This window comes from Channa argus, chromosome 9 (assembly GCF_033026475.1).
Source record: "Channa argus isolate prfri chromosome 9, Channa argus male v1.0, whole genome shotgun sequence".
Classification (NCBI taxonomy): domain Eukaryota; kingdom Metazoa; phylum Chordata; class Actinopteri; order Anabantiformes; family Channidae; genus Channa; species Channa argus.
The window spans coordinates 11,208,639-11,235,724 of NC_090205.1; the positions used below are offsets into that span (position 1 = coordinate 11,208,639).

Here is a 27,086-nt window from a genome sequence, read left to right on the forward strand (position 1 = left end):
TGCAGTTTCCTCTGCACAATGAGCACACCAGAAACCGCTAATTTCCTCAAAGAATGTCTACTTTAGCCAGCTGCTACCTGGTGCTGTCTCTTTGTAACATAAGCTGTGTCTTAATGCAATGAGGAGCCATTATTGTCACGGCCAATGTAGAGGCACATGCAGTTATCGGTTGTGAGATTTTCATTTCACTTTAAAAATAGAGATGTTCTGTGTTGTGCAAGCATTGGAATGACAACATTTCTACATATTTTACCAACAGGTAGCATATTTTCTACTTCTGCACACACATTATCTGCCTGTTTGTCTAAATTAGGAATGTCACTGTATCCTTTTGAATTCTAATCTTGGTAATGGGGTGTAAATTATAATGGAAAACAAATACCACTGTAACACAAGGGCTTTCACTGTAATAGACACATCTCATAGTCTATTGAAAGGTAAACACACAGACAGGAGACGAACCACTGTATACACAAGAGCTGAGTACTCAGGCTCTGCATCCACTCTCCAAACTTTGCTCTGTTTGAGAATGGGGGTCAAAGGTTTCCCTCTTTACACAGTGGAAGATTGAGATGAGACTGAGTGTTTATGCAGGGGCTGCTGTCTGTATCTCAACTCTCATGACAATTTTAATATTTGCAATCCTCTGATTCCTGAATGTATAACCCATAATTTTTGGTTATTCATTTTTCAATTTGGAATTTAATTTGCTGAAAACTGTTTTCAATTTGATTTTGTCCCCAAGCACACCAATAAATTAAACAGGGCATTTCAGTCCGTATCATAGCTCTGTGTGATTCTTAGTTGATCTTGATGCACTATACTCATCTATTAACAGGACATCTGCCTGCTGTTACCATCCATCATGCCCACAGTTCCCTTAAATACCACACACATGCACACACAAAATTTGTTAGTATCAGAGGAGAGGCTTTTATCAACCCCATCTAAAGCTCATCATTTGTGTGTGTGTGTGTGTGCGTGTGTGTCTATTTGTCTGAGGGCACGAATGTGTGGTGCATTGGAGTGTAATACTAAAGGGGAAAAGGTGAAGGATGCCTCCTCTGCACATACGCCACTGCTCCTGAAAAAGCCCTTGTATCCCTGATCATGTATTCAGTCCACTTCTGTGTCCCTCTCCATCCCCTGCTCTTGTACTGTAGGTTTCAATAATTGAACCCATGGTTTCAGCCAAATTAGCTGAATTATTTTCAAGTAGCCGAATGCCTACTTTTCTCTAATGTGATGGTGCTTTCGGGCAGATGTTTTATTGAAAAGCAGGGGGTTTTAATTCACTTTAAATTTTTGATAAGTGGTGTTATACTTAGATTATAGGCAAACCGATTTTCCTCCTCTAATGGATGGGAGAGCTGTTGGAACAACTTCACAACAAACACCAAATGCTCTGGAGCTTAAGTACATTCCCTGCTTCCCATAGAATAAGACATTTCTATTTCACAAAGATTGTAAGAGACAGTAATGACCATAATTGCCTGCCAAGGCTCATTCACATCCACAGCTCAATAAGCTACTGGTTGTATCTGCCTCTCTCTAGTGAATCCTGAGCTTGTCTGGTTCTTTCTGACTCTCATTCAGCACAATGTCTTTGTTTGAACTTCTAAATGTTATTTAGTGTTATTCTCTTTACACCCATCAGACGTCTTTGCATGACCTTAAAGTTTGTTTCCTTTACTTGCTGCCTCTGGCCAGTATCTTCAGCTCTACATGTAGCTTTACTCCGTTCCAGGTCCCTCCTGTCCACCACATTTCTTTCCTGCAGTCCAATGCTGTATATCTCTAGGCCTCCATTTTAACAGCCAGTCCTCCCACCAACAGTCTGCCTGCTCTATGTCTGTGATCCCTGGTGCATCATTGGCGTGACTGAGGAAGGCACAGCTGTTTCAGAGCTGGGCAGAGCGGATATGGACACTGGTCCAGGCTTGCCGGCAGCTGGATTAGCAGTGTAGCCATTAGCATCTGATCTCCTGTAATGTGACAATATGACAGGAATGGTGCCATCTAAGGTCGCGTGGCAGGAGCTTAGAGGGACTGAGGGACATGCTGAGAAGTTGGGTATCGTGAGGAACTGGGAAGCAGGCAATGCGATATTTACTACAGTAGTAGAGAATAGATGTGTTAAAAGAGTGGACAGACTGAAGTCGCAGAGTGGACAGAAACTAAGAGTTTGGGTGGGAGACAAAACAGGATTAAACATGACGTGAATGAGCCCTGAATTATTGGAAGACAAAAATTGCTTTGGAATGTAAGAGGAGGAGTTTAGATTTACTTTTTAAACACTTACTTAATGGTATCAGCCTCATTTCACAAAAAAGGAGATTTATCTCTACATTTACTTCCACTATCCACACTCGATTAAGGATGTAAAAATATTACGCAATAATACACAAATTCAAGTTGCAACTAATGAGTTGTTTCATAATTGAATTAATCTTTTCTTATTTTATTATTATTTCGTCTAAATCTCTGAAACAATCAATATAATGTTGTTTTAAACACTGAGGTTGAACTTTCAAGTGTACTTTTGTGTTTGTGGATGTGTTTTGTAACAAAGAAAGTAAATAGCTCCATACTTCTACTATGCCTAAGTCTCTCTCATCCTGCTTCTTTCTTACAACAACACAAGTCGAATCAGGTGCTATTGTTTACTCTCTTACTCACTCACTCCTCTTCTCTTTTATGGATTTAATAACAGAAGGAAGGCGCGTTTCAATGACGGATTTAAATACAGTTGCAAGACAACGTGATAGCACTGTTTGCAATTTGCTGTTTTTTAACATACAAAGTGATGTTAGTAAAAGTAATGGAAACTGTGTTTTATTAAAGGGTTGAACAACCTTTGGGAGCAATAATCTCAAGCTTCCTGTAGATGTGGATTAGACCTGCTCATTTAGCAGGAATTTTAAACTGTTGTTTCATGCAGAGCTGAATCAGCACAGCTACACATATATTCTTAGGGCATTTGCTGTGAAGGGTTCTTTTTAGGTCATTTAACTGCTTCTCTATTGGCTTAAGGTTTGAACTCTAACTGGGCATCTCCAATAGGTGGATTTTGCTTTTGCAAAGCCATTCTGTACTAGATTGATTTCAGCGTTCAGGGTCATTGTTCTGCTGCACCACCCAGCTCCTTCTGAGGTTCAGCTTGTAGATAGCCACCCTGACATTATCCTGTAGGATACCTGGATAAACTCCTCCACAATAGCAAGTGGTCCAGGTGGAAATTTGGGATTTATTGAATAATTGATTTGGGTGTGTATGTTAGGTTTTATGCCATTCATATTGCTGTGTGTTCTTCCAAAACAAGACATTTTATTGTTAGTGCTGTGCAGCATCATGGTGTTCGTTGGCAAACTTCAGGCATGCTGCAATGTTGTTTTTGGAGAGCAATGGCTTCTTCTGTGGCATCCTGCCATTGAAAACCATGGCTGTTCAATGTTTTGCGTACGGGTGACTCGGGAACAGAGATGTTAACACACTCCAATGAATCAAGTTTTTATTTTTTTGTAAACATGCCTCACTGAGTATTCTGCGTTGTGCCTTTGGGTTGACTTTGGCTAGGCACCCACTTCTATAGAGAGTAGCCAAAGTACTGAATCATGTCAATTTATAGATGACATGTCAAACATTTGACTGAGGAATATCAGTCTTTAAAATTACTCTATAACGCTTTTCCAGCTACATACAAATCAACTACTCTTGATAGTAGGTCTTTTGACATTTTTTGTGAGCCATGGTTCACATGAGCTGCTGTTGCTTGTGAATAGCACACCGATAGTTTCTGAGAGTCAGAGTAGCTGTAAACCAAACCTCTATTCTCATTTCATTGATTGGACTCCAGGTTTGCAACCACCTGACTCCAGTTGACCTTTAATGAGATAAGAAGACTATTGTTGTCATTATGTTACCATCACTTTGTATGTTTATTGATTGAGTCCAATAAAGACATGAAAGATAATGCCTGGGTTTTATCAGCTTAAATAATCGTGTTATTGTGTTGGTATTTGTTAATTTGGTGAAGATCAGATCACATTTCATGTGCAATTTATGCCAACTACCAACAAAGTGCAAACAGTGCTGGTACTTTTTCTTGTGACAATTTCAGCATTTGGGACACATTCTTGTATCTACTTAGAAGAAAACAAATGGTTTCTTTCACTCCTGGTGTTTCTTGAGGTCCTATCTGCTGACACAACTACATGTTATCACAGTTATAGTTTATGTTTCTTTTGTTAATTATAACTATTTGATCTGTCAGTAGTTGCTTAACTTATGTCATATATATATATATATATATATATATATATATATATAGACACTTCCACATGTGGTTGGGAAGAGCGGGGCGCAAACCTCTGACACTATGGGCGGTAGGCGGCCACTTTACCAACTGAGCAACATGAAATATTTATATATATTTTAGATAAAAATATGGCCAGCAGAATCATGATAAAACAAATTAAAACCATTACAGATGAGGGCACACGGTTACTTAGATTACTTAATACAGGCAGTGTCAAAAACGAATTACTTGTTAACTACACTGTAACACAGAAATGAGAAGTGATACACATAGAACACAAATAAAAGTTGTACATCAATATGGTGTTTAGAATATTAAGCCAACTAATAAAAAAATTAACATTGTTAATCACCAAATACCACAGCCTTATGGAAACTATTTATAATTTCATGTAGAACAATTTACTTTAATATAACTTATATAATTATGTAAATGCTAAGCTAAAACGTCTACTGACAGACTGTTTAAGGAGCATACAGACTTAAAGCCACTGCTACACACACCCTGGTCATAGTTCAGGGTAAGTTAAAGCTCACATTGTCAGCACATATTAGATGTATAGTGAATGTATATGCAAATAATTTAATATACTTGTGCTTAAGACCAATCAAGGTTACCATTCATTTTTTTTTAATAGTAGGGGTTAAACTGGGCTGTAGCCCACCAGAGCTGAGCTCCACCCTTGTTAGCACAGTGTTGGCCATTCTGCTCGAGTAATCACAGCTTTCAGAATCTGCCTCACCAAACAAAAGTAGTATGTAAATCTGTTTCTATGACTTTATTAAATCACTTTCTGTCAAGCCGTCGCAGAAAAACTACGTGTGTTCTCCAAACTGACTGCAAATTGACAAAGTAGAGTTGCACATTTTACACACATCACACAGCAGAAGTAGCTCAATTATTTAAATCCTCTGCTGTAACATCATGCTCCCACGTGGGTTTAGCACCTAAATGTTTTTGCTAGCAATCAGGTAGCAGATTTACATTTTAGAGTTAAACAATGTGACATTGTTGAGTATAGGGCTGCTTATGGCAAAAATCATAATCACAACTGTTTTATTTCATATTTAAATCCAGATTATTTGATTTGATTATTTAATAGCTTTGAAAACATCATGCATTTTCTTACTGGTGGATTTTCATGAGTTTTAAGTCTTAAACAAAATTAAATAAATAAATAAATATCAACTATATTACAACTTGACCAAGACCGTGCAGGAGTCATGTTTTTATTGTTTGTTTTTGACACCCAAATCACAATTTCAGGTGCAGAGATTTAATTTGATCTACATTTTTACGACCATAGCAGAGCATTTTTACTGTGCTTAATGTTTGTAGTAGGGCAAGTAAAGCTGGGTCAAAGCACCTGTTTCTGCCACTCTATGTGCTGTAACTCTGGGGCAGATTCTGGAGGAAATGAAGTCTGTTTTACCAGAGATATATGTTTCCCTTCACCATAATAGGAACTCAGCTTAAGATAACAAGCTATCACTGACTACTTCTGAGTCTTGGGATCACGCATAACACACACAGTTCTGCCAAGATGGCAATGCTGTGCCTCTTAAACGGTTTCTTCAAACTAAGACTTGACATGGAACACACGGTCTGGATACATGCCTCTTTGGGTCTGAACCCAAACCGGGGTCCCCCTTTGACCATTGACCTTTTCTTGTCAGTTAACTCTTTTGGGTCTACTTCTGTCCTGACTGTACAACAGGATGGTAAACACAGTGAGCATAATAATGCTGTTTAGTTTTAAGTATTTTGAATTTTAATAATTTAAAAAATAACTGTGTTGAGAGATCATATAGAATCAAACCTGTGACCCTTTGACCGTCTTCTTCCTTTAATTTTGGTATTTTGGTTTCTTTTTCCCTGTGTGCCTTTGTCTGTAGGTACTGTCACCTTCTTGAAAGGACTAAGTAACTACACAGAAGCACTGAACTGATAATTTACTCAGGTCTCCATGAGTTAATGCTGAGAAAAGAACACTGTACAACAAGCAAAAGGAGTACGACAGGGTACACACAAGAGATGGAGCACTAAGCTAATTACTGCTGTCATTCACTGCATTTGCTTTGAGTAATTAAAAACAGTGCTAATTAAGTAAGGATTGGCCATTGGCAGGCCATTGGTTAATTTAGCCCCTTTGTATCTTGGGGCCAGACATTAGTCTTCTGTCCTTTATTGCTACAGTAATCCTCTCACACACAACTCAACCTTCGAACAACCTCTTGATAAAAAGCAATGACCTGCAATCTTCTGTCCATATTTCAATTTTGACTTCTTAAAACACTGTGCTGGTTGATTATGTAGCTTGAGTTCTGTATGAACATATACGTTACATTATGCAACTTTTAGGAATCAAGCTACAGTAGCGATAGCACAAGACATGAAATCCACCCACTCTGCTCTGCATAGCCCTCTTTCTCCCTGCTCTGCTACACTCTGTTGCACTACACCATGTTCTGCCCATTATTGATCATAGCAGAGACGCTGAAATATTTGGCCTCATCTGAAAAGACAGGCTTTTCAGTGAGACAGGGTTAGTGAAGCCTTTGACTGGACCTCTCCGCATAAAGATTTTGGAGCATATGTCTACGAAAATTATCAGAGAAATTAAAAGGTTTAATTTACATACTGAAGCTTTAATTCCCTTTTAGACCTGCCCTGCTTTTTTAGGATTGATGTGACCTTGGTCTCATGTACTAAATGCTTGTTTCAACTCACACCATCAACCTTAGACTTGGTCACTTAAGACATTTTTATCTTACACAGTAATTAAAAAAAGATTAAAAACACAGCGGCACAATAATCCAATCAGTTCCAGTCCTTCTAACCTTTTCAACGTTTTATATGGCAACTGCATTGGTGAAATTACAAATATCTAGCAAAACATTTGTAATTTATAACATGTTAGTTAAGAGGAATCTTATATAGCCAAGGCACTCAACACTCATGTACTCAATACAAAGTGCAACTAATGACAACATTTATTAGGTGATTCACTATGAGATGCAGTGTTGTCATGACTTAAAAAATGTCATGACAAAACACGGTGAATTCCCGACTGATGCACGCTGACAGAAACTGAACACTTTTCTTTCTTTACATCCTAACATGTCAACTCACCAAATATGAATAATTCTATAAGGAACATTTAGTTAATGGACACCTTTATTATAAAGTTGAGCTATACTTAAAAAAATCATATTCTGCAGCTGAAAATGGTTTTAGATGATGCCCGCGAGGAGACACTTCTTTGCCACATACATATCTGTGTCAGGCCAAATCCGAGCCCAAGATAACCACCTGCCCAATCATTTATCCATTTCCTCACTCACTCCAAAGCCCCAAAGCGAACCCAGTAGGTACTCACAGCCGTTGACCTGGTTCCCTGTGGGCTGAATCCGTTGTCACAGGCAGAGCTACATTTAGATACAATGCTCCATTACATCAATAATAGATAGGAGGATGAAGGCGGTAGGACAAATAGGGTGGGACAGCTCACTCAACAAAAGATGACACGTTGCAATGATGGAGATAACTGTGTGTTTTAGTGTGTGCACATGTGCAGTTTATAAATGTGTGTGTTTAGAGTTGCACATGTTATATGAACTAGAGGTGCATGTGAGATTAGGATGACAAGCAAGTGACGATATTGACTTAGTGGGTTTTCTGCTATGATGGCACCATTTCGGATCATACTGACCCAGTTTCCTCAGAGCCCATACATTTTAGATAATCTGGAGGAAACTGGGTTGGCACAGGATATGTCCCTTGCATGGTTTTGCATTGTAGCATGCAGCAGGTAGAGGCATTGACAAAAGATGAAGCACTTAAATGTACATGCTGAATCATGCGCAGTTGTGTGAAAGAGAGGATAATCATTTCCCCCCCTCTGCTAAACCACCTTCCTTTGCTTTTTCCTCCTTTTCCTTCCCTTTCACCTCCCCCGCCCCTTTTCTTTTGCACCACTTGAAGTGGTTATATGGCTTTATCCGGCAGCCATTTAAATCATTATCTTTCTCACATTGATTCAGCCAGAAGGTAATTGGCTCAATCAAGAGAATTAAAAGCCTGGGTAAGATGGAATAATTCAGCTCACAGATCAAAAGAGGAGGGGAAGATGAGAGAAGGAGGATGGGGGAGGGGAATAAAAGCAATGCTGATATGAACAGGATGGATGAGAATGTGAGCACTGCAAGTAAAGGGGAGGGCAAAAAGGAATTAAAATAGGAATATTAGCATATGAATGACCTTAAAGTGTATGTCGAGTAAAAGACAGGAAATACAGGAAGATAGTATAGAAATGCACTCAGACTCTAGTTTACCCCAAAGCCACAGTAGTAAATTAGTTATTAAATTAAGAGACATTTCTGACATTTCCTCTCTGCTTTCTGTCTGAACAGAAGGCCAGTAATTCTGTTCTTCTGTGCACAAGAATAAGGGTTGGACTGTGATGCTAGCAGGCATTGCCTCAATTAATTCTTCATGTAGAGAACAGATAATTGTAATAAGTGTTTCAAAGGCTACAAGAGGTGTTAATCTTCCTGCTGTCGATGAATGTCCCACCTTCTGTCTTGAGAAAGTTGTGGCTCAGTTTCTGGAAGATTTCAACTTGCTGTCACTTTTTTTGTGTGTGTTTTTTTTTTTTTTTTTGTGGTCCATCACTTGTGTCAATAGTACACTGAATACCTTCATAATTGAAATATGGGAAGTGCACTGGGTCAAGCAATGCAAGCAATTAAAAGATCGGACTGATTTTGAAGTGATCCACAAACAGCCACTGAATCCCAATAACTTTATGAAGGAATGAACCTATAATCGTTACAGTCACTCATTGTGCTCAAAGTCAGACTGCATTCATGCTGACTGTCTGTGAGAAACAAAACACATTCCCCTCATCCATTTGAATGAGGCTGTTCTACCAAGCCAAAGAGTTATGTCATAAAAAAGCAAGGTCGTCCAGCAGCAAAAATTTGAATCGGATTTTTCTGCAGTGCAATTGAGCACCATGCGGCAACTGTGCTGCATTTGGACGTGTAATAGGTCTTGCTGGTTATGTACTTAAAACAATACACTCACGCTAATGCCGCCCTTTGTGTTGTGACATCTGTTACCAGATCAGTAATGATGTTGTAAATGGATAGTTTATTGGAGTACTGTGTGTTGTAACTTACATTTCTTTTATCGTTCTTAAGACTTGTTCAGTACCATGTTCTGTCCTTTAGGTGAATTGCTCATTTTCTTATTGTGATTACCTGTAGTATGCGTAATAATGAAAAAACATCCAGTTATACAAGATGCTTGTGTTGAAAAAGGTCATAGTTAAGCTTTACTATAACCAACAACAATTACCAGACACAGAGTTATTGTTGGAGCTATTGTTTTATATTACTTTATATGGTTGTACTGTTATGACTTTCATAACTGCTATATGTGTGTGTGTACATTATGCGAGTTGGATTCAGGATCTCAGCAGTTGCCATGTAAGAGTCACAGATGAGCAAACTTAACACAGGCATCACCCTCAGGCTGATTAGGATGAAGACATGTAGAGAAAAAAGAACAGGAGGTGGGGGGTGTAGCATGAAGAGATCACTCCATGACAATTAATGATGTTGATTCTTGCTGTGACATTTTGGAGAAAAACGAGCAGGAGGAGGGTTGTGAGAAAATTGCTTCGATATGAAAGAACAGTTGTTCAAAAGCACATAGACGTCACAGTTTCTTTTTTAATTACAGATGGGAGGTTAAAAGGACAAATCACGCCATGTTCTGCGACTCTTCCTGTAGCCTTTTATCTTTACCTATCCAAGCTCGATCTGTGCGTTTAATTTCAGCTCGCTCCATCTGATAAAACTCTTATTTTATTGTAAATTTGGAAACAGATGCAGAAATCGCTTTTAACTGGGCAAACACTTTCATGTAATTCATGTTCCAGTTCCGTCAAGCATATCTTCACAGGAGTCTTCCTGTAGACTTAACTGCAGTCCCAGCTGTGTATGCCAGCCTGTCAGTTTTCTGCCTCTTTCTCACCAGTGGTTGAGTCAAATGAGCCCAGTCCCCCTGCTGTGTTCCCCAGGCTGCTGTGCACACCACTGCAGAAAAACTCCAGAGGACATGTCTGCGCCTTGAAAGCACCATCCAGTCAGGCTGAGAGAAGGAGCACAAAAAATAGACAAGTATATGGCACAGCTGCTAATTCACACAGTCGATGTGAGCCTTGATAAGTGTGTATGGGATTACGCAGCTGATTGTGGAGTTAAACGTGGCATTCGCAGGCCTGTTTGTGGATGGGTTTTAATTGATGCTTGTAATTACCTTGTGAGTAAATGTATCAGCTTCATCAGAATGTTTGTTTTTAATTGAATCAATTTGTATAGTTTTGTTGTGATGAGAACACTGCCCCTGTTCACACACACACACACACACACACACACACACACACACACACACGAATGACATCATCACCATGGTAATGTCATGAAAATATAACAAGTGAAAGGTTAGACAATGTTGAGAAGCCAACCAAGCAAGTATGTAGCATACTATCGATGCTAAATATTGCATGCAGCATGCAACATGTTACCACACATCTACTAAACACACAAATGACACCTTACTTTTGCTTTTAAGATCTCTATTGTGTTTTTTCCTCAGCATTTACGGCACTAAGAAATTGTAAGATGGTGATATGTGCTAGTGTAAGTATAAAACTGCGTTCATACTTCAGCGTAATGTGTCACTGGCTCATGAATTATGGACATGGTTAATACATCACCTTCATAGTCACATGTGCAAATTTGCATATGAGATTAGTTAAAGCTGCTTGACCTCTAACCAAGGGCATGATGTGTGGTGGAATGATGTGATGTGGGAGATGAAGCTCTAAAATATGAGTCAATTTCCTGCGGGGCTTATCAGAGCTCTTTGACTGGCGTGTGAGCAGCGAGCGGCCGTCACTTGTCAGGATTTAAACTTAGGGAGGAAATGAGACACTGGGGTGTGCTCTGAATATCATACAATGATAGAATAAAAGTGAGAGAGAGAGAGGAGAGAAAATCCATATACCAACTACTCAATATCGCTGCAGAAAGGAATTCTGCTCTGGTGGTATGGTTAGTATTTACATATCATCTAAATAGGAGTAGACGGCTAATCTGTAGTTTTTCCCAGTATTAGTACAGAGCTTCCCCTGGTGTGTTTTGAATAGATCCAGTACATTACTGACTGAGGTGGCAGCATCTGACTGTCTGGATGACAGACACATCTTCCTCCCTTCATTAATCTCCATTTCGTTCTGCAGAGAGAGGGAGGGCAGGGACGGCGAGTGTTGGACAGGGGACAAGGCGGAAGAGCAAGATTAAAGATATGGCCAAGAAATGGAAAAGGAGATAGAAGATGGCGAAAAAGGGACAAATGATGGAGAGAAAGAGGACGAGGACAGCCCAGAATGAATATTGAAAGTGAAGGTATAGTTGCCTGCAAGACAAATGTAGAAAGTGAGGAAACAGAGAGAAAGGTGGGAGCACAGACAAGCTAAGGAATAAAGTATAAATTGGAGAAAAATTGAGGCAAGACAGAACGGCAGGAGGAGGGGAAAGGGAGCCTGCTGTTTGATCTTTAACAGGATTATTTTTCACTGCTGTCCTTTTATTTATTTGATTTTTCCTCATATTTATTCATATGTAAATGGTGTCTGTGCAGCAGCAGAAAATCATAGTGCTGCGCTGCACTGAGCCCACCCTGTGACTGTGATACGATACACACACAGCTGTACTGGGTAATTCTAAAGGGATTTCTATGGTCCTCAGCAGCCCTGCAGTAGGCTTGGACACAGGCAGGAATGCAGCAGAGTTTAGTAGCAATATACTCACTATGGACTGTATTGTTTAGTGTTTTGAGATCTTTTGCTTTAGCACGTTGGCCTTTATATGTTTGACCATGACTGTTTTGTTTGTTTTGCTGTGTGTGTGTGTGTGTGTGTGTGTGTGTGTGTGTGTGTGTGTGTGTGTGTGTGTGTGTGTGTGTTGAGTGAGATTCAAGTCTAGGAGCTGCTCTCTACACTTTCTATCAGCCCATATTAAAAGACAAAGTAATAAAACGAAGGCGAACCTGTGTCCTGATTATTCTGATTTCCTTGTTAGAATCGAGGGCATTGGATTTGTCTGGTAGTTGGGCTTTGAGGTTGATAAAGCTTTTTGAGGCTCTGTTGAGTGGGTTAAACCCTCATCTCAGTGTTCTGGATCCTGTAGTGGATATTGATTTGGTCTTTCTCTCAGATTATACAAGTCTGGCTCTGGCGCTTGTTGGTGAGGCCATCATTGGAAGACTATACTTAATCTCTGTGGCCTGCAGCCCAAACAGGCTTTAGCTATCTCAGTGCTTGATCGTGTGTTAGTTCATGAGGCTGAATGATTGATCTTTGTAGAATACATACTGCATATCCCTTAGTGATGTACAAATGCACTGATCTAATTTTGCCTTATGTTTTCTAAACCTAACCAAATTCTTTCTCTGGCCCAACCTATCCAAACAGTGACTGCGTCTTTATTATTATAACCATAACAACCAGGGTTGGCCTCGCCTTTACCAGTAGGGAGATTAACTTATGTAACACTTTAATAGGTAATATAAGATGGTAGGGAAAACTGCACTCTACTACAGTATATGGTCCTTTAGGTTGGAGGACTTGTTTGCCCAACCTCAAAACCCTCTCATCTGGGATGTTCAAGGCCATTCCGGTCAATAGGCAGAAACAGAAAGGGCGTACTCAGCCATCTGTGACATGACTGTATGCTTCAGAAACTCCCCCAGAGCCTCTGCTGAATATGTAGACAGCCACACATACCATATGTATAATCATGCAGTGCTACAAGACCCGTAGACCTAACATATATGGGTCCACTGGTGTACAAAGACAGAATAGAGATGTGTGAGTTTCACAAAGGCTGAGTCTATAAACCAGATATCATGTTTGTGTGTGTCTGAGTGTCTTTGTGTATGTGTGCACTCCATTTCAAGAGCATAGCCATTAGAGCGGTATTGCAGATTGTCTGGTAGGGTGCTCAGGGCCACAAAATGCAATTAGATTCTAGTATAAAATATTTATTTCCACAACACCTACTCTGCACCAGATAGGAACTTTTACCCACTGTATGCTTAAATGTGAGAAAAGTATATACAGTGCATGCCTGAGAGCAGCAGCCTCAATTTCTCAGTGCGGGCTTGTGTCCTGGCTCTGTGTGTCTGTGGGCTCAAATGAGTCCATGAGCATAAATGTGACAGTGGGGTGTGAGGATGGACAACTACTGGAGCTATTATATCCTTATATATTTGAATTAAATGCATGATAATGCACATTAGAAATGACAATAAGAAAACAACTCAAATAGTTGTTGCAGTTACTAAATGCTATTCATTGAATTAACTAACTATGAACATTGAGTCAAGTACTCTTGAGTACAAGGAACTTGTGTATTTTGAGTGATTAGATTTTTGCTGCCCCTCTACTGTACTGTATTTCTTACTTAAAACTACAGTATGTCACCTTCTTCTAATCATCTAACCTTCTTCTTAAGGCCATCAGTCCATTGCAGGGCCAACACAAAGAGACATACACATACAGACAACTATTCACACTTACATTCACACCTACAGGCAATTTGATGTCAGATTCGAACTGGGGACTCTGTAGCTGTGAGATGGCAGCCTTAACCGCTCCAACACCATATTGCCACAATTTGGACCACTATTCCTATTATAGCTGGTATGTGTATTGGTTGTTGGAAAGACATTGCTGCGCGTGACTCACCAGACAGAAAGCTCCAGATTCCTGCAGCTGAGACAGTGAACATGACACATGTGTAGGGGAGGGTCTGGGTGGAGTGTATCACACCAGGGAGGGGGACGTGTGGGAGGACTAGAGTGTTTTTTTTGTACGTTGGAGTTTTAGGTGACATTTTAAATGCAGGGATTTTACTTTAGATTCCAATTTCTCTACCACTTTTGTTTTTTCCTTCCATTATTTGTTCTTAAAGTTGGCTGCCAGTCAACCCCAGCTTCGTCTTTCCATTCTGTTTATGTTAAGATATTCATACTCTAAAAGATTTTGAGAATATTAGCTTTAAGCTACCTCTAGAACAATGCAGAAAATGAAAAGAGTGTTTTATATTCTTCATGGTCCCTTATAAAAAGTTCAGAAACCTCGGGAGAAATTTAGTGTATCATCTTTGAATACTGGGCTTGTGAACAAACCTCTATAACAGGCAGGGATTAACTTACTATGGTTGTACTGAAACAGTGGCTTTACCGTGTGCTGAACAAGGACCATAAAACTGTAAACAAGTGGTAACTACAATAAAAGTGCTTACCAACCTTGACTAATGCACCATTTGTGCAGGACTTCATGAGGCTCATAAACTGATGCTAGATTTGGAAAAAAAAAAAAATTAAGTAAAAGTAAAGTGCAGAGAACAGTGGACCCCGGCCGCATGAAGCTGGCAAGAGACAGAGTCAGCAAGCTGCGAGCTAGTTCTGCACTCTCCACCAACAGTGTTTCTCTGTGTTTGTGTGGGTGGATGAGTGGGTGGAGGCCAAAAGTTAAGGAATGTACAGTATGGACAGTTGTTGGTATAAGGAACTGAACTATGGGTAACATAGTCGTTCATATTCATTACAAGAAGCAACTTTGGGTACAGGGTTCTGACTATGATTTTGTGACAGATGTATAGAATTGAAAAATAATAACTGCCCCATGCGGGACATATGTGATGAATAAGGGTGTCTAGTGGATGATGTTTTTTTTTTGGTCATATTTTATTCTGCCAATAAATGACTAGGCATTTACAGTATGTACAGTATTTCTGCGTATGTTTGTATGTGTGTTTTTGTGTGTTTGTATGTGTGCTTCTGGTCCGCTCTGAGAGGATTACTGTAGATTTACAAGTCCTAGTAACAATGAGCAGACCCACCCCAGGGACCTATATTCAATCACTATTACAATGAAATGCTGCTAATTCCTATTTAAAGCTGCCACACATGCACTGCCTTCCCTGCTCTCCAGGCCGGGGGAGAGCATGAAGCCCCGAGACAAAGTGAGGAGGAATCCATGTTATGTTAGACTGTCGAATTTCGGTTCATTCCTGTCGCTGCATTCATTTTTTTCCAGAAACGGTTCTTCTTCTATTCTTTCCAGGATGTTTTGTGAGGTACCCTCATGAGACTAATGTGTGTGCCACTGGAGAGCAGTGCTTTATAGCATCTGCGTCATTTGTCTTACAAGTGCCCACCCAAAGGCCTTATCCTCCCTATATTGGTGAGCTGATGAATAATTCAGCACTTTCAGACGTTAAGGGGATTGCTTTAATTCCTGGCTAGCAGGTTAGTATCAGAGGACTTAGGTTGTTTCAAACACCGGGGGTAATTTATAATTTCAGCACATCCATAGCTAATAAACACATGATGCTTTGTTATTACCAGTTTGCATCCGTGGAGTATGAAATGTATTCTTAATGTCTCTTGTTTCTCCATGTACTTATTGTGCATATGGACAAGTTGTTTAATGAAACATGGGCGGTACGATTGAGTAGCAGAGTTGCAGCGTTATCTTCTCTGTTTTGCCGACTGCTGCTGTTTTCACTCCTGGCTTCTGCACAAGCACATTCATTTAGAGAAGAGCTTTAATTGGCCTCCGAATCAGGGACAGAAATCTCAAGCTACATAAATACTTTAGAGGAGCGCATCAGACGAGTCTGCCTATCTGACTGTTCTGTACTTTTCATCTATTCTTGTTCCCTCCTGTTTCTGTGCATGCATGAAGATGCACCAAAGCACACACATTCCCTGTATGCACATGCACACACAAGCTGTGCAGATTTCTCAGAAGCCGTGAGGCTTTTTTTTATGGCTATAAAGGAGAATGAATAATCACTTAAGGAATCCATTTTACTTACACACTACACACACACAGAAGCATGCAAAAGCTGGCAAGCAAACACACATGCTCATATAGGGTGTCTTTAAACTAGGGCACTATCATAATGGGGGTAATTGTTTTTGCATTATTAATGAACCAGGCTTATACTCATCTTTGCTGAATATGTTCTTTCATCTTCAGCACTGGCTCATTTATCCTCTCACATAGTGTAGTACATAAACTATAGGAAGTATGGTCAGAGAGTACTCGCATACCCTGCACACATACATATGCATGCGAATACAGTATTCAGTGCGTCTTTTTCAAGCTTTTCAACTCCCAGTTGAGCTTTTCTATCATAAGTGTTTTGGCTTGTTTTTTTTACCACATCGTGGTCTGGTTATACAGCATCTGTTGTTAAATTCAAAAACATCACTAGAAGTCCTTTTAATGTCCCGTGAAGTAACGCGTGTGTTTGTGTGTGCGTGTGCGCGCATGTGTGTGTCTAAGCCTTGGGGCACTGTGTCATTAGCTCCTCTGGCCCCAAATACCAGTTCTCACTGGAGATTTGACTTTACTGACTGGATGGATGGATGGGTCATGGCTCCCACTGCTCTCCACCCTCACTTTGATTAAAAATCACATTTCTTATTCACCCATAACTATTATTTGTTTTTGGTTTGTGTTTGAGACATATATTTCCTCTTCTTCGTCTGTTGTTTCAGACTAAAGTCGCCATATGCATTATGCAAAGCTTTAATCAGGAATTAATTTTTTTTAATGTATATAAAATTCATATATGTATGTATATACATTTAATTCGTAAGGAAAATAAATCTATAGAGACATAGAGCACATATGCTGTCACTGTGATGCTTATTGTCTCAGATTAATAAATCATTGCAATGAATAATAAAACATGGTAAATAATGAAAAATCCACAATGGTGACCTCAGTAACATACCAATTTATTTACAACAACTCGAAAGCCAGGTGAGGCCCATGCATATAACCTGAATACTGTAAATAGTAAATTGGGTTGATTATGTGGTCTGCATCAGAATAACTCATGCATTACACTCATAACTGTCACAGTGCAGCACAGGTTTGAATTTAAAGACTAATCTGCAGGGATTGCTACAGTCATCCATTAGCAGAGGCTGTACTCTGTTTAAGATGCCTCTGTGTGTTACTGTCTGCAGTTGGACTGCATATTTTTGAGTTTCCCCCAAGGCTCTAAGTTATACAACTTACAGCCTGGTAATAGAGGTCATAAGAAATGTTCATTCACAAACCTAAGGATACAAAATCCAGTGACCCACTGAACTTCAGAGACTGATCAGTTTCAGGAATTTTCCTTTTTTCTTTCCTTTTCTTTTTGCATTGGGAGTGGGTTGTTTTTTTTGTTTGGGACTTCTGCCTGCTTACTGATCTGACAGATCTTTAACGAGACAGATCAAGCTAAGACATGACTTGTGCAACATCCTAACAAGGCAACAGGGAAAACTGTCTTTTCAAGATAAAGAATTCCATCAGTTAATTTCGTATGGCCCAAAACAATATAAAGTCGTACAACAGTGTAGCAGTGTCGTAATTAAAATTCTCGTCCACTCGGAGGGAAGGAAGATTTCTGCAGAGAGAAGAGGTCAGGGTCAAGATAACTACAAGCTTTACTGACAGTCCCAATGCCATGACTAGAGTCATCCGCTAACCCTAATCAGGATGTTTCAACCCAAAATTCTGTTTCCTAAAGCTAACGGCAGTGTTATCCTATCTGTAGTGGTGTTATGTGTTGTACACATAAACCAGCTTTGCATTTTGTTTAGCTTTATGTGGTGGACTGGTCTAATGGTTCCATACTTTTCTCTCTAATGCTTAATTCCCAGTGCTAACTCTAATTGTCACTGCTAACTGTAATGTGGGCCTGTGGGTCTGGAAAGCAATGTGCTTCTCCCAAAACACTGGAAGCCACCAGCTGCTGCTTTTTACCACACAGCCAACAGCTTCACAATGAGGGCTTTCTATCTTGATTTTTTATTTTTTTTTAATAAACACAGACATGCCCTAGGGAATTACTTTTTTGAAAGATGTAAAGTTTTTGTTTAATAAATGTATTCAATAAAAATCCTTCCTATTCTAGCCAAGGTGTTTGGATTACCTGAGAGCAGAATTGTGTGTCTGCGAGTGGAATTTCACGCCCTTGTTTTGGTTCCTTTATCTTTCCTCCTCCTCCTCTTTTTTTTTTTTTGTCTGTGACTCAGGCAGCGAGGAGGAAAAGGTGAGAAGAACATGGGTGATAATGACTTGTCAAATTAGAAACGATGGAACCTGCAGCTAGTGTAAACACAATTCAGAATGTTCAGATGACATTTTCCAAGCTGTATTTCTACTGGGGCAGATTAGCAGAGTGACAGCTCAGCCTGAAACCCATGGATCACAGCTGCACAATGGAGAGCACTGAAACACACACAAACACACACACACAGAAGAAATTACTGGCATTTTAATACTATGTGGCAGACTGGCACCTGAATAGACAAACAGATTTTTCCACGGGAAAAACATATGCGCACACGCTTTGCATTTGTGATTTGTGATTTAAAATGCTTTTCCTCTTTCAGTCCGTTCTACCTAGTCATGGTCCAGGAAGCCTGGCTCAGCAAGTCAGCCTTTGTATAGATTCATGTCCACGTAGCCTGCCCACACCCCATCAGCGTGATGGATGATGTTCACACACAGTCCTGACTTAGAACTCATGGGGACTTTATTTGCATGTCTTCCTATTTTCAGTAAAACTGCACAAGATGTAGGTGAGGCGCAGACTTTTCACTTGTTACGATTTTAGAGGCTCGTGTTTCTCAGTGTTCCATTTTACACATGGCTGTCCTCCCCTATACAGCAGCAGTCATGAACAGTGTTGCTCATTTCCCAACTTTGCGTATGAAATAAAGAGCCATTTACGAGGAACAATGTCCCAGCCACCACATCTCCCTCTATCCTGCTCCCACTATTGGGGAGATACTATTGAGCGTACCGAGCACATCAATTTGGGCCTCAAATGACTTTCTCCAGCTGGCCAAATCCTGACAAGCTTTCTGTTCTCTTTAAAAAGAGCCCTTTATCATCAAGAGAAAAGAAGAAAGGATGAGCAAGGGAAAGAAAGAGAGAGAGAGAGAGAGAGAGAGAGAGAGAGACAGACAGAGAGAGGAAAGTCAAAAAGCTAATGTCTCACTGACACCCTTTCTCACACAACAGGGGAAATTTCCGTTCTATAACGGGTTCTGGTTAATTTGAAGTCAATTGGAGAGTTATTAAGAGGATATGAGTGAGCTGTGCTGAACTTGGTCAAGGGCAACAAACCCACCCTGGTTCCTGTATGAAACAATAGAAGCAGGACTGTCACCTTCAGGCAAACTTGAAAGCTTGTTTGATTTGCTTATAAATCACTTTATACTTATTTCAGCCACAAAGGTTCATTCTAAACACCTGCTTTGCTTCTGTGAGGTAATTTTTTTTTTTTTTGAGGATTTGCCGTAGTTTCAGGTATGGTTTTTAGTTTATTTCTCAAAGCGTCACGTTGCCTTTTAAATTACTCTGTCAATATGTATGCAAATGTCAACATCTACTGCCAAAAATGAGATTGACTTCATTTCCCTACTCTTTCTATATCCTTTTTTCTTTGTCCTCAGGTGCAGACGCAGTAGTTTTAGGTAGCGCTGTCATGCATTACAGCACATTTTATAGGAAGAAAAGATAATAGAGTAAGATGCAGAGAACTGGAAGCTCTGATTTAATCAGTGTTCAAGTGTTTTGTACGAAAGTAGACACAAAGACGCACACCTACACACATACAGGTATGTTTTTGTATCGTAAGGGAAATGTATAAAAATAATTATTTATTGTTTTTGACTTCTTTTTGTGATCATGTGAATTGTGTTGTCTACTTTTTTACAACTGTCAAACATAGCCACAACTGTAATATACAATTATAGCCTTGAAGGAACTAAAAGAGGGACACTTAAATACAGCCTATGAGAGAGTTTATTATTAGTGTACATTCACTCATTCGTGAATTTAAAACCTATTTTACCATGTTAGCATCAAGAATAAGACCGGTACAGATGTGACGGTGTGGATAAACCCAGAAAATTGAATTCCTTGCTTATTAAGTGAAAGATTTGTTGTTACAGACAGGAGAGCAGAGTCTGGAACATAATTAAACTGTAGTACCAGTAAATCAGCCTGGGTGGAACTAACACATTTCCACAAGGTTGAACTAATAGGACACTTCCAAATATGCTCTAAAATGTTACCAGGACATTATCAGAGTGCAATGGGCAGTTATAGTCAGGGGTCAAACTGGGTTTAACATTGTTTTTAGCACGCTGGCATGCACCTGTCCATTTCATCCCACTCTGTATCTCTGCCTCAGGACTCCACATTTACCCTTTCACCCCCATCTCAGCTATAATTAAATGTAAGCAGGGGAAGAGGCAACTTTAAACAAAGTAATAAGGCTGTAAATGAACTATATACTGATTGCAAACTATTCAATACATATTTGAACAATCTGCAGAAGCAGCCAAATTTGGGCTGTAATAGGCATGACAGTGGGTACAGTACATATTCCAAGTCTGCCATCAGTCTGTCTGGGGCTGGCAGAGATGCTGCTTGTTTGCTTTATATATGCAGACTTCACTTCACATCCCATCACAGTTTCGATCATCACTTTCCCTCCATTTGTTTCGCTCTCTCCTTTTCCAAGCCTTAATTACAATAAGGGTTTATACTTTCCCACGCACCTAGTGGAGTTTAAACTTAGATTACATGCTAGCAGTGGAAATGGTGATAGTTTGGCACGTGCTTCTGTAGCAGAGCCCAAATATGGATAGTGGTTGGGTTTTTCTGTTCAGAATTTTGCCTTTAAAGCACAATAACTACTGGTCAGATGGCATGAAATTAGTCATGGAGATCAATGTTTTCTTTCTCAGATATTACATTCTAGAGCTGTATTATTTCAACATAAATTTATATCTTTATTACTATATTTGTTATTCAGTATTGACATAAAGTGAAAGCAGAGTTAGAGGCATAAAAGAGTGCTCTTCCCAGTCAAACTTTCTTTTTTGGATAGACAACAATAGTAGTTCACCACCATCTTTGTAGAGAAATTATCTGTTTCGGTCCACATTTGCATATAAATGAACAATGATGAACTGTCAGTAAAAGAGAACAATGTTGAGACAGAAATACGGAGTAGCACAGCACAGACGGAGAGATTAAAAAGGCAGATATCAAGTTACTTAGAGTATTTACAAAGTCGAGAAGAAATGGACATGAAGCAACCAAGTCAATACATGCAATATGTGTGTTTGGTGAAATTTACATGTGTGTATTTTTAAAGGGTTGCAAAGATATACTTCCTTGTTTTATGTATAAATGTATTTTCTGACTTGAAACATTTATAAATTATGCATCTTTTGTGATTTTTCAACTCACAAGCAGAAAAGATCTGGTATTAATATTCATTCAGACCATTTCAGTTCCCGTTAAACCAGATCATTGCCCCACTGGAGCAGTGGAAGGCCAGCTAGCACCAAAACAAAGCCAGGGTACATTAACTGGGTCTGTTCCAGTGCTGTGGATCCCTGTCAACAAAGATGGATGACACAGAAACTTATTTTCCTTATCAACTTCAAAGACCTGAGGCTGTAACTGTGCTTACAAAATAATTTTTTTTTTCTTTCTGAACTAAATCAGTTGACAATTAATAGAGAATTATTTATATAGAGGGACTGACTGTCCTGTGTCTAGGCCTCGTGATAGGCAGTAAGAATAATTATTTCCATGAGCAGTATAATAGATTATTTGTAGCAGCAAACTAGAACTAAGACATGAACACATGAAGCACTGTGAGTACCTAGCACTGATAGAGCAGCAATTTCATCAGCTGTTTTATTCATGCTTCACAACCATTGGCTTGTTCACAACTGCGACTATCAGCGGTACGGCAACATCCACTCATATTTATGCAGGCATAGAGCATGGCCATTATAAACGGAAAGTCCCTTTTCTGCCAATGCTACTGTATTCGCTTCTGCAGCTCCTCCTCCACCCCATCCTTCGCCTTCTGTGATATACGTTTTGGTAATGTAGATTAATGTGTTTATTACTGGCAATGAATTCTCCAGCTGCGTCCTTTTTACTGCACTGGTCAGTGCTCAAACCTCAAAAATCTAAATGCAAATCATACTGGGTTTTCCTATAAATGGATAATTGCTTAATGTACAGTGTGAGTGTAATGAATCACAAGTTATAGTTCCACACACACGTAGTGGGGGAGAAGCTGGAGCTGTGTTTAAATCACATGACTTAAGCACATTTATTTCTATTCACTGTGTCTGTTCGTTGAATGCTAGTTAGCACTCAGTTTCAATTTGTGTGATGTCCATCTTGATTAAAGTTCTTTTTTGCCCAAATGCCCATCTGAGTCATATCATATTGGCTATCTGCTGATACTAAATACTTATTTTTTCAGGATAATCTAAATACTGATCGAAAACTCAGAGTTTCAGTCCGAACAGCACTAGCAAGGAAACAAAACATATTAGATTTCAACAAGGAAGGGATTGGATTTTGGTAAATTGATTTTAGCCAAGCCCAATTGATTTGAGCAATGTCCATACTGCACAAATCAATGAAATCAATGGGTTTGGTCAAAAATAAATGTTATTTTTGAGCTATTCTTGTGCTCCCCACTGGTGATTGGCTGAACACCCCTTAATAGAAGAAAACTAACCATCAGTTCATAAAGAACTCGTTGATTAACCTTTAAACAACCATAATCTTTATCTAAATTTAACCAAAGTGCTATTCTTGCCTAAACACTACTGCACACTGGACAGTGAAGTCAATCTCAGGTCCGATACACCTGCTGTCCTCCTTGCTTTTTTGCTTTTAGTTCATATACACTTTGTTCGTTTATGTTGCTTTGGATCCACTGATGATCCATGGATTACTTTTTTTACAAAAGTGTTCGCAGTTTAGTTTTTTTTTAGGAGACGTGGCTGGCAGCACAGGATAATGAAATGTAATATTTGTCATAGTGCAGTGAAGCAGTAACTATAGATTCTGCTCAGTACCTTCACAGAACTCCTGCAGATCTATAGTGCATAAATAGCCTTTAGAAAGAATATCTTCATGAAACTCCATAGTGGATAAAAGCCATAAAAAAGAATTTCAAGTTGGGAATGAAAGAAGAAAAAACATCAAGCTAGAGGGATTGGCTTGGCTGGATAGGGAGAAAGAGATCGAATCATTTTTGGGAGTGGGTGTAAACTGAGGAGGAGAGAAAGAGAATGAAGGACAGAAAGTTATTAGGAGTCCTTACCCACATATAGATTGTTGAATGTCTTCATGGCCTGTGAAAACCCTGCCGCCCACCGAACATCTGATAATTACACTTCATTAGGAGAGCAGGTAGTGATGAGGCAGGAGAGGCAGCCTGCGGAGACAGAGCACGAAAAGTGCAAATAGGTGAAATAAGGCACACTGGTGTGATGCACTGTTGTGAAAGGACAATGGAAATTTGATTATGAGGGGGGGGGGAAGAAAAGCAGTAGCCAACTGTGTGATTTTGTGTGTTCGTGTTGGTGTGTTTGGTGTACTGGCTCGCTGCAAGTGTGCACTTGCTTGTTTGTGTTATTCTATGTGTGTTTATGCATGAATGTGGGTAAATGTATTCTAGCTCAGGGCTCTGTATTTATTGCCTTGGTTTAGTGTCACACGAAGATGGACAGGCCTGCCTCGACACGGAATGTAATAAGGTTTCTGTGACACACACACACACACACACACACACACACACACACCTATAGCTTGACATTCTCCCCTTGCTATTTCCTTGCACAAGCCATACCTGTGGCCTACATATAATGTGATGTAGCAGTGTTAGGGTATCAGCAGCAGAGGTGCACTAGCCAGTAAAGGTGCCACAGCTCACGGTGCTACCGTAAGGTTCAGCGGGAGAGAAGCTGGTTTCCTTCTGTCTGACAGCCATGTGGGAATGTGTCCATATGGACACATCCTTTACAGTATGGGCTTGTCAAAGAGTAGATGAACAGAATTGCTACAGAGGTGTGATATCCCAGAAGGGCACGAAGGAATAGAAGAATGTGTGTGTGTTTGTGTAGATGTCTATGTGTAGTCAGCAGAGAAAAATAAGAGGTGGGGACTGCTGTATTCCTCCAGTGGGATGCATTGATTTTCCAGCCCAGCGTGGGGATGTGGGAAATGTCAGCCCCTAATTGAGTTGATAAAACCATTTTGAGTTTCAGACATAAATATGGCCTCCCCGCCACAAAAGGCCACTGCATTAGACAACTCCCACTGGGAGGTCTGTTAGGAATGAAAGGTCTCCCAGTTTTGTGCATGTGCGTGTTTACATGTGCATACCTTTATGCATGTGGAGTTCAATTCTCAGACAGCCATTCTGCAGGGTGAAAGGAAAATGACGGCCACACCACCACCACTGAATAAAATGTTTTCTTTCATTGTGAATCTGGATAGAAGCTTGTTAGAATAAAGCGAGGGAGGGTAGAAATGGAGAGTGTGAGACAGAGGTAGAGGTCATATCCATTAGAGGTGTAGAGGGTGAATAAAGAAAAGGCTGAATGAAGCCTCCGCTGTCCCTGCTGATTAGCAGATTGATATGCAGAGAGAGCAGAAGACGTACCTGCCTTCAGTGGAAATTTACCCTAATGGTAGAGAAGGAATAGTCGCATGTGGTTTAGTATTTCTTGGATGATTATTTCCTATTTAATTTTTACATGTTTAAAGAGGATGGTTGAGTTCTCTGAGATGATAATGGCAAATGGAATGTGTTTCTTCCATATTTTGTTGTCGCTTATGTCCACAAACAGACAAAGCATTTATCAGGAGGCTCTTTAAAGTTATATAACCAAGTTCAAAGTTGTGGGGACTGCATATTGTGAACATGTGATAGAGCACACACTATTGTTTGCATCTATAGGGGCTCTGCTCTCATTATTAGGAAAGATAATTAGACAGGGTTTCACACATTTGGTGAACCCCCCTCCAACCTCAACATGCACAAACACACACACACACACACACACACACACACACACACACACTTGCGCACATTTGTGACTAAGCCTGCTGCTGGTAATTAACAGACATAATTAGGCAGACAACCATTCGTATAGGGAATGCACACTCATGCAAACACACACACACACATACACACAACACACACACATTACTTCCCTGGTAATTAAGAGTATTAATTACAAGCATAGCTGTCCCCGTGAGGCTCTGTATCACTCACAGACTGGCACGCAGCAGGCTTCTTATTACTTTATCTCACCACACCATCACCACTTCTCTCTCGCTCTCTGGTTACACATGCACACTCATGTATTCTCTAATACTCACCTGCTGGATAAACAAATAGTACTTAATTAGCCAGAGACTGATAGCTGGCTATAGGTTAACTTCTGGGAGCTTGGAAATTGAGACAGATCTTTTCACTAGAAAGAGATCAGATGGATGTGCTCCGGGGGCTGTCCTTGTGACTTTGATTTTTGCCAATCCTGCTTTCAGCCACCGTGACCTACTGTTTTCTCCGCTTCACTCTGTTGTACTCTCAGAGCGGAAGTATACATGTGAAACATTGAGGTGGGACATGCAGTCGCCATCTCCATCACTATAGAGTAGTTAGTGTTATAAGCTAAACTGTCTCAGTCCAGAGACACAGGAGATACCAGACCTATCCGGTTAACTGTTAAACAAGGACTACCCCTTCCTTGAAGAGACATATTCCTAGCTAATCTGCTAGCCTTGCACACTCTGGAGCTGTGGTGCATTCTCAGCACTTGGAGGAGCTTGACATCATTAATGTAGATATTTTGCAGTTCATTCCCAAATGTCACGGTGATTGCATGTTTGGATATTGGAGGAGATTGTCTAAGCTGTCTCTGCAGAGGCCAAGGTGGCACACATACTGTATGCTGAATGTGTGAGCAGCATCTTGATAGGAGGAAAGGAGAGCAGATGTGTCTACCACTGGTACTGTGCAGAAGTGCAGCTTTCACGATACAGCGCAAAGTAGAGCATCTCCATGCAGTGGTTGGCATAATGTAAATGGCCTAATGTTGCCTAGTGTCTCATTACTAATAAAGCCATTTGAGTGAATAATTTCCAATAAGTAAGAAGAGGATTATTGCGGATGGTTTATAACCTGGTAAACTTCATCTATCTAGTAAAGTAATTTGAAGATACATAATGTTGCTGTTTTGTTTTGCAGGAATACTGTGAGGATTTATTGTGTGTGTTGTCATCACATTTTATTATTTGGTTCTCGAACTCTTGTATTGCGTTGATCCAAGTGTCTCTTTCTCGTTCTGTTTCCCTTTAGTGGACGGCTGTACAGATTGGTCGGTGGACTATCTAAAGTACCGGGTGCTGCAGGGTGAGCCGGTGCGGCTGAAGTGCGCTCTGTTCTATGGTTACATCCGAGCAAACTACAGCCAGGCGCAGAGTGTGGGTCTCAGCCTCATGTGGTACCGGAGCTCTGGCCTTGGCCACAGTGACTTCGAGGAGCCCATCTCTTTCGATGGCGTGCGTATGAGCAAGGAGGAGGATGCCATTTGGTTCAGACCTGCTGACCTCCAGGACGTTGGGCTCTACTCCTGTGTCTTACGGTAGGAGGATGAAACAAAGAGGAAATGCTGGGGATGATGCATAAAAAATGCTACCTTTGCTCTACTTTCAAAGTTCAGAAATACACCTATCTACACCTGCCTATACCCCTAACATTAAGGG

The 27,086-nt window shown here is 40.1% G+C and overlaps 1 protein-coding gene across 11 annotated transcripts in view; it reads left to right on the top strand.

Moving 5' to 3' along the window:
* il1rapl1a (interleukin 1 receptor accessory protein-like 1a) overlaps positions 1 to 27,086 on the top strand; it is a 146,740-nt gene that overhangs the window by 33,145 nt on the left and 86,509 nt on the right. For 10 of the 11 annotated variants that reach the window (XM_067516684.1, XM_067516679.1, XM_067516676.1 and 7 more), the window contains one exon: positions 26,680 to 26,965. In XM_067516684.1, coding sequence (XP_067372785.1) covers positions 26,680 to 26,965 — 286 coding nt within the window. Of the gene's footprint in view, positions 1 to 11,648; positions 11,797 to 26,679; positions 26,966 to 27,086 lie in introns of those variants that run through there. The other variant, XM_067516683.1, reaches the window with a different exon arrangement.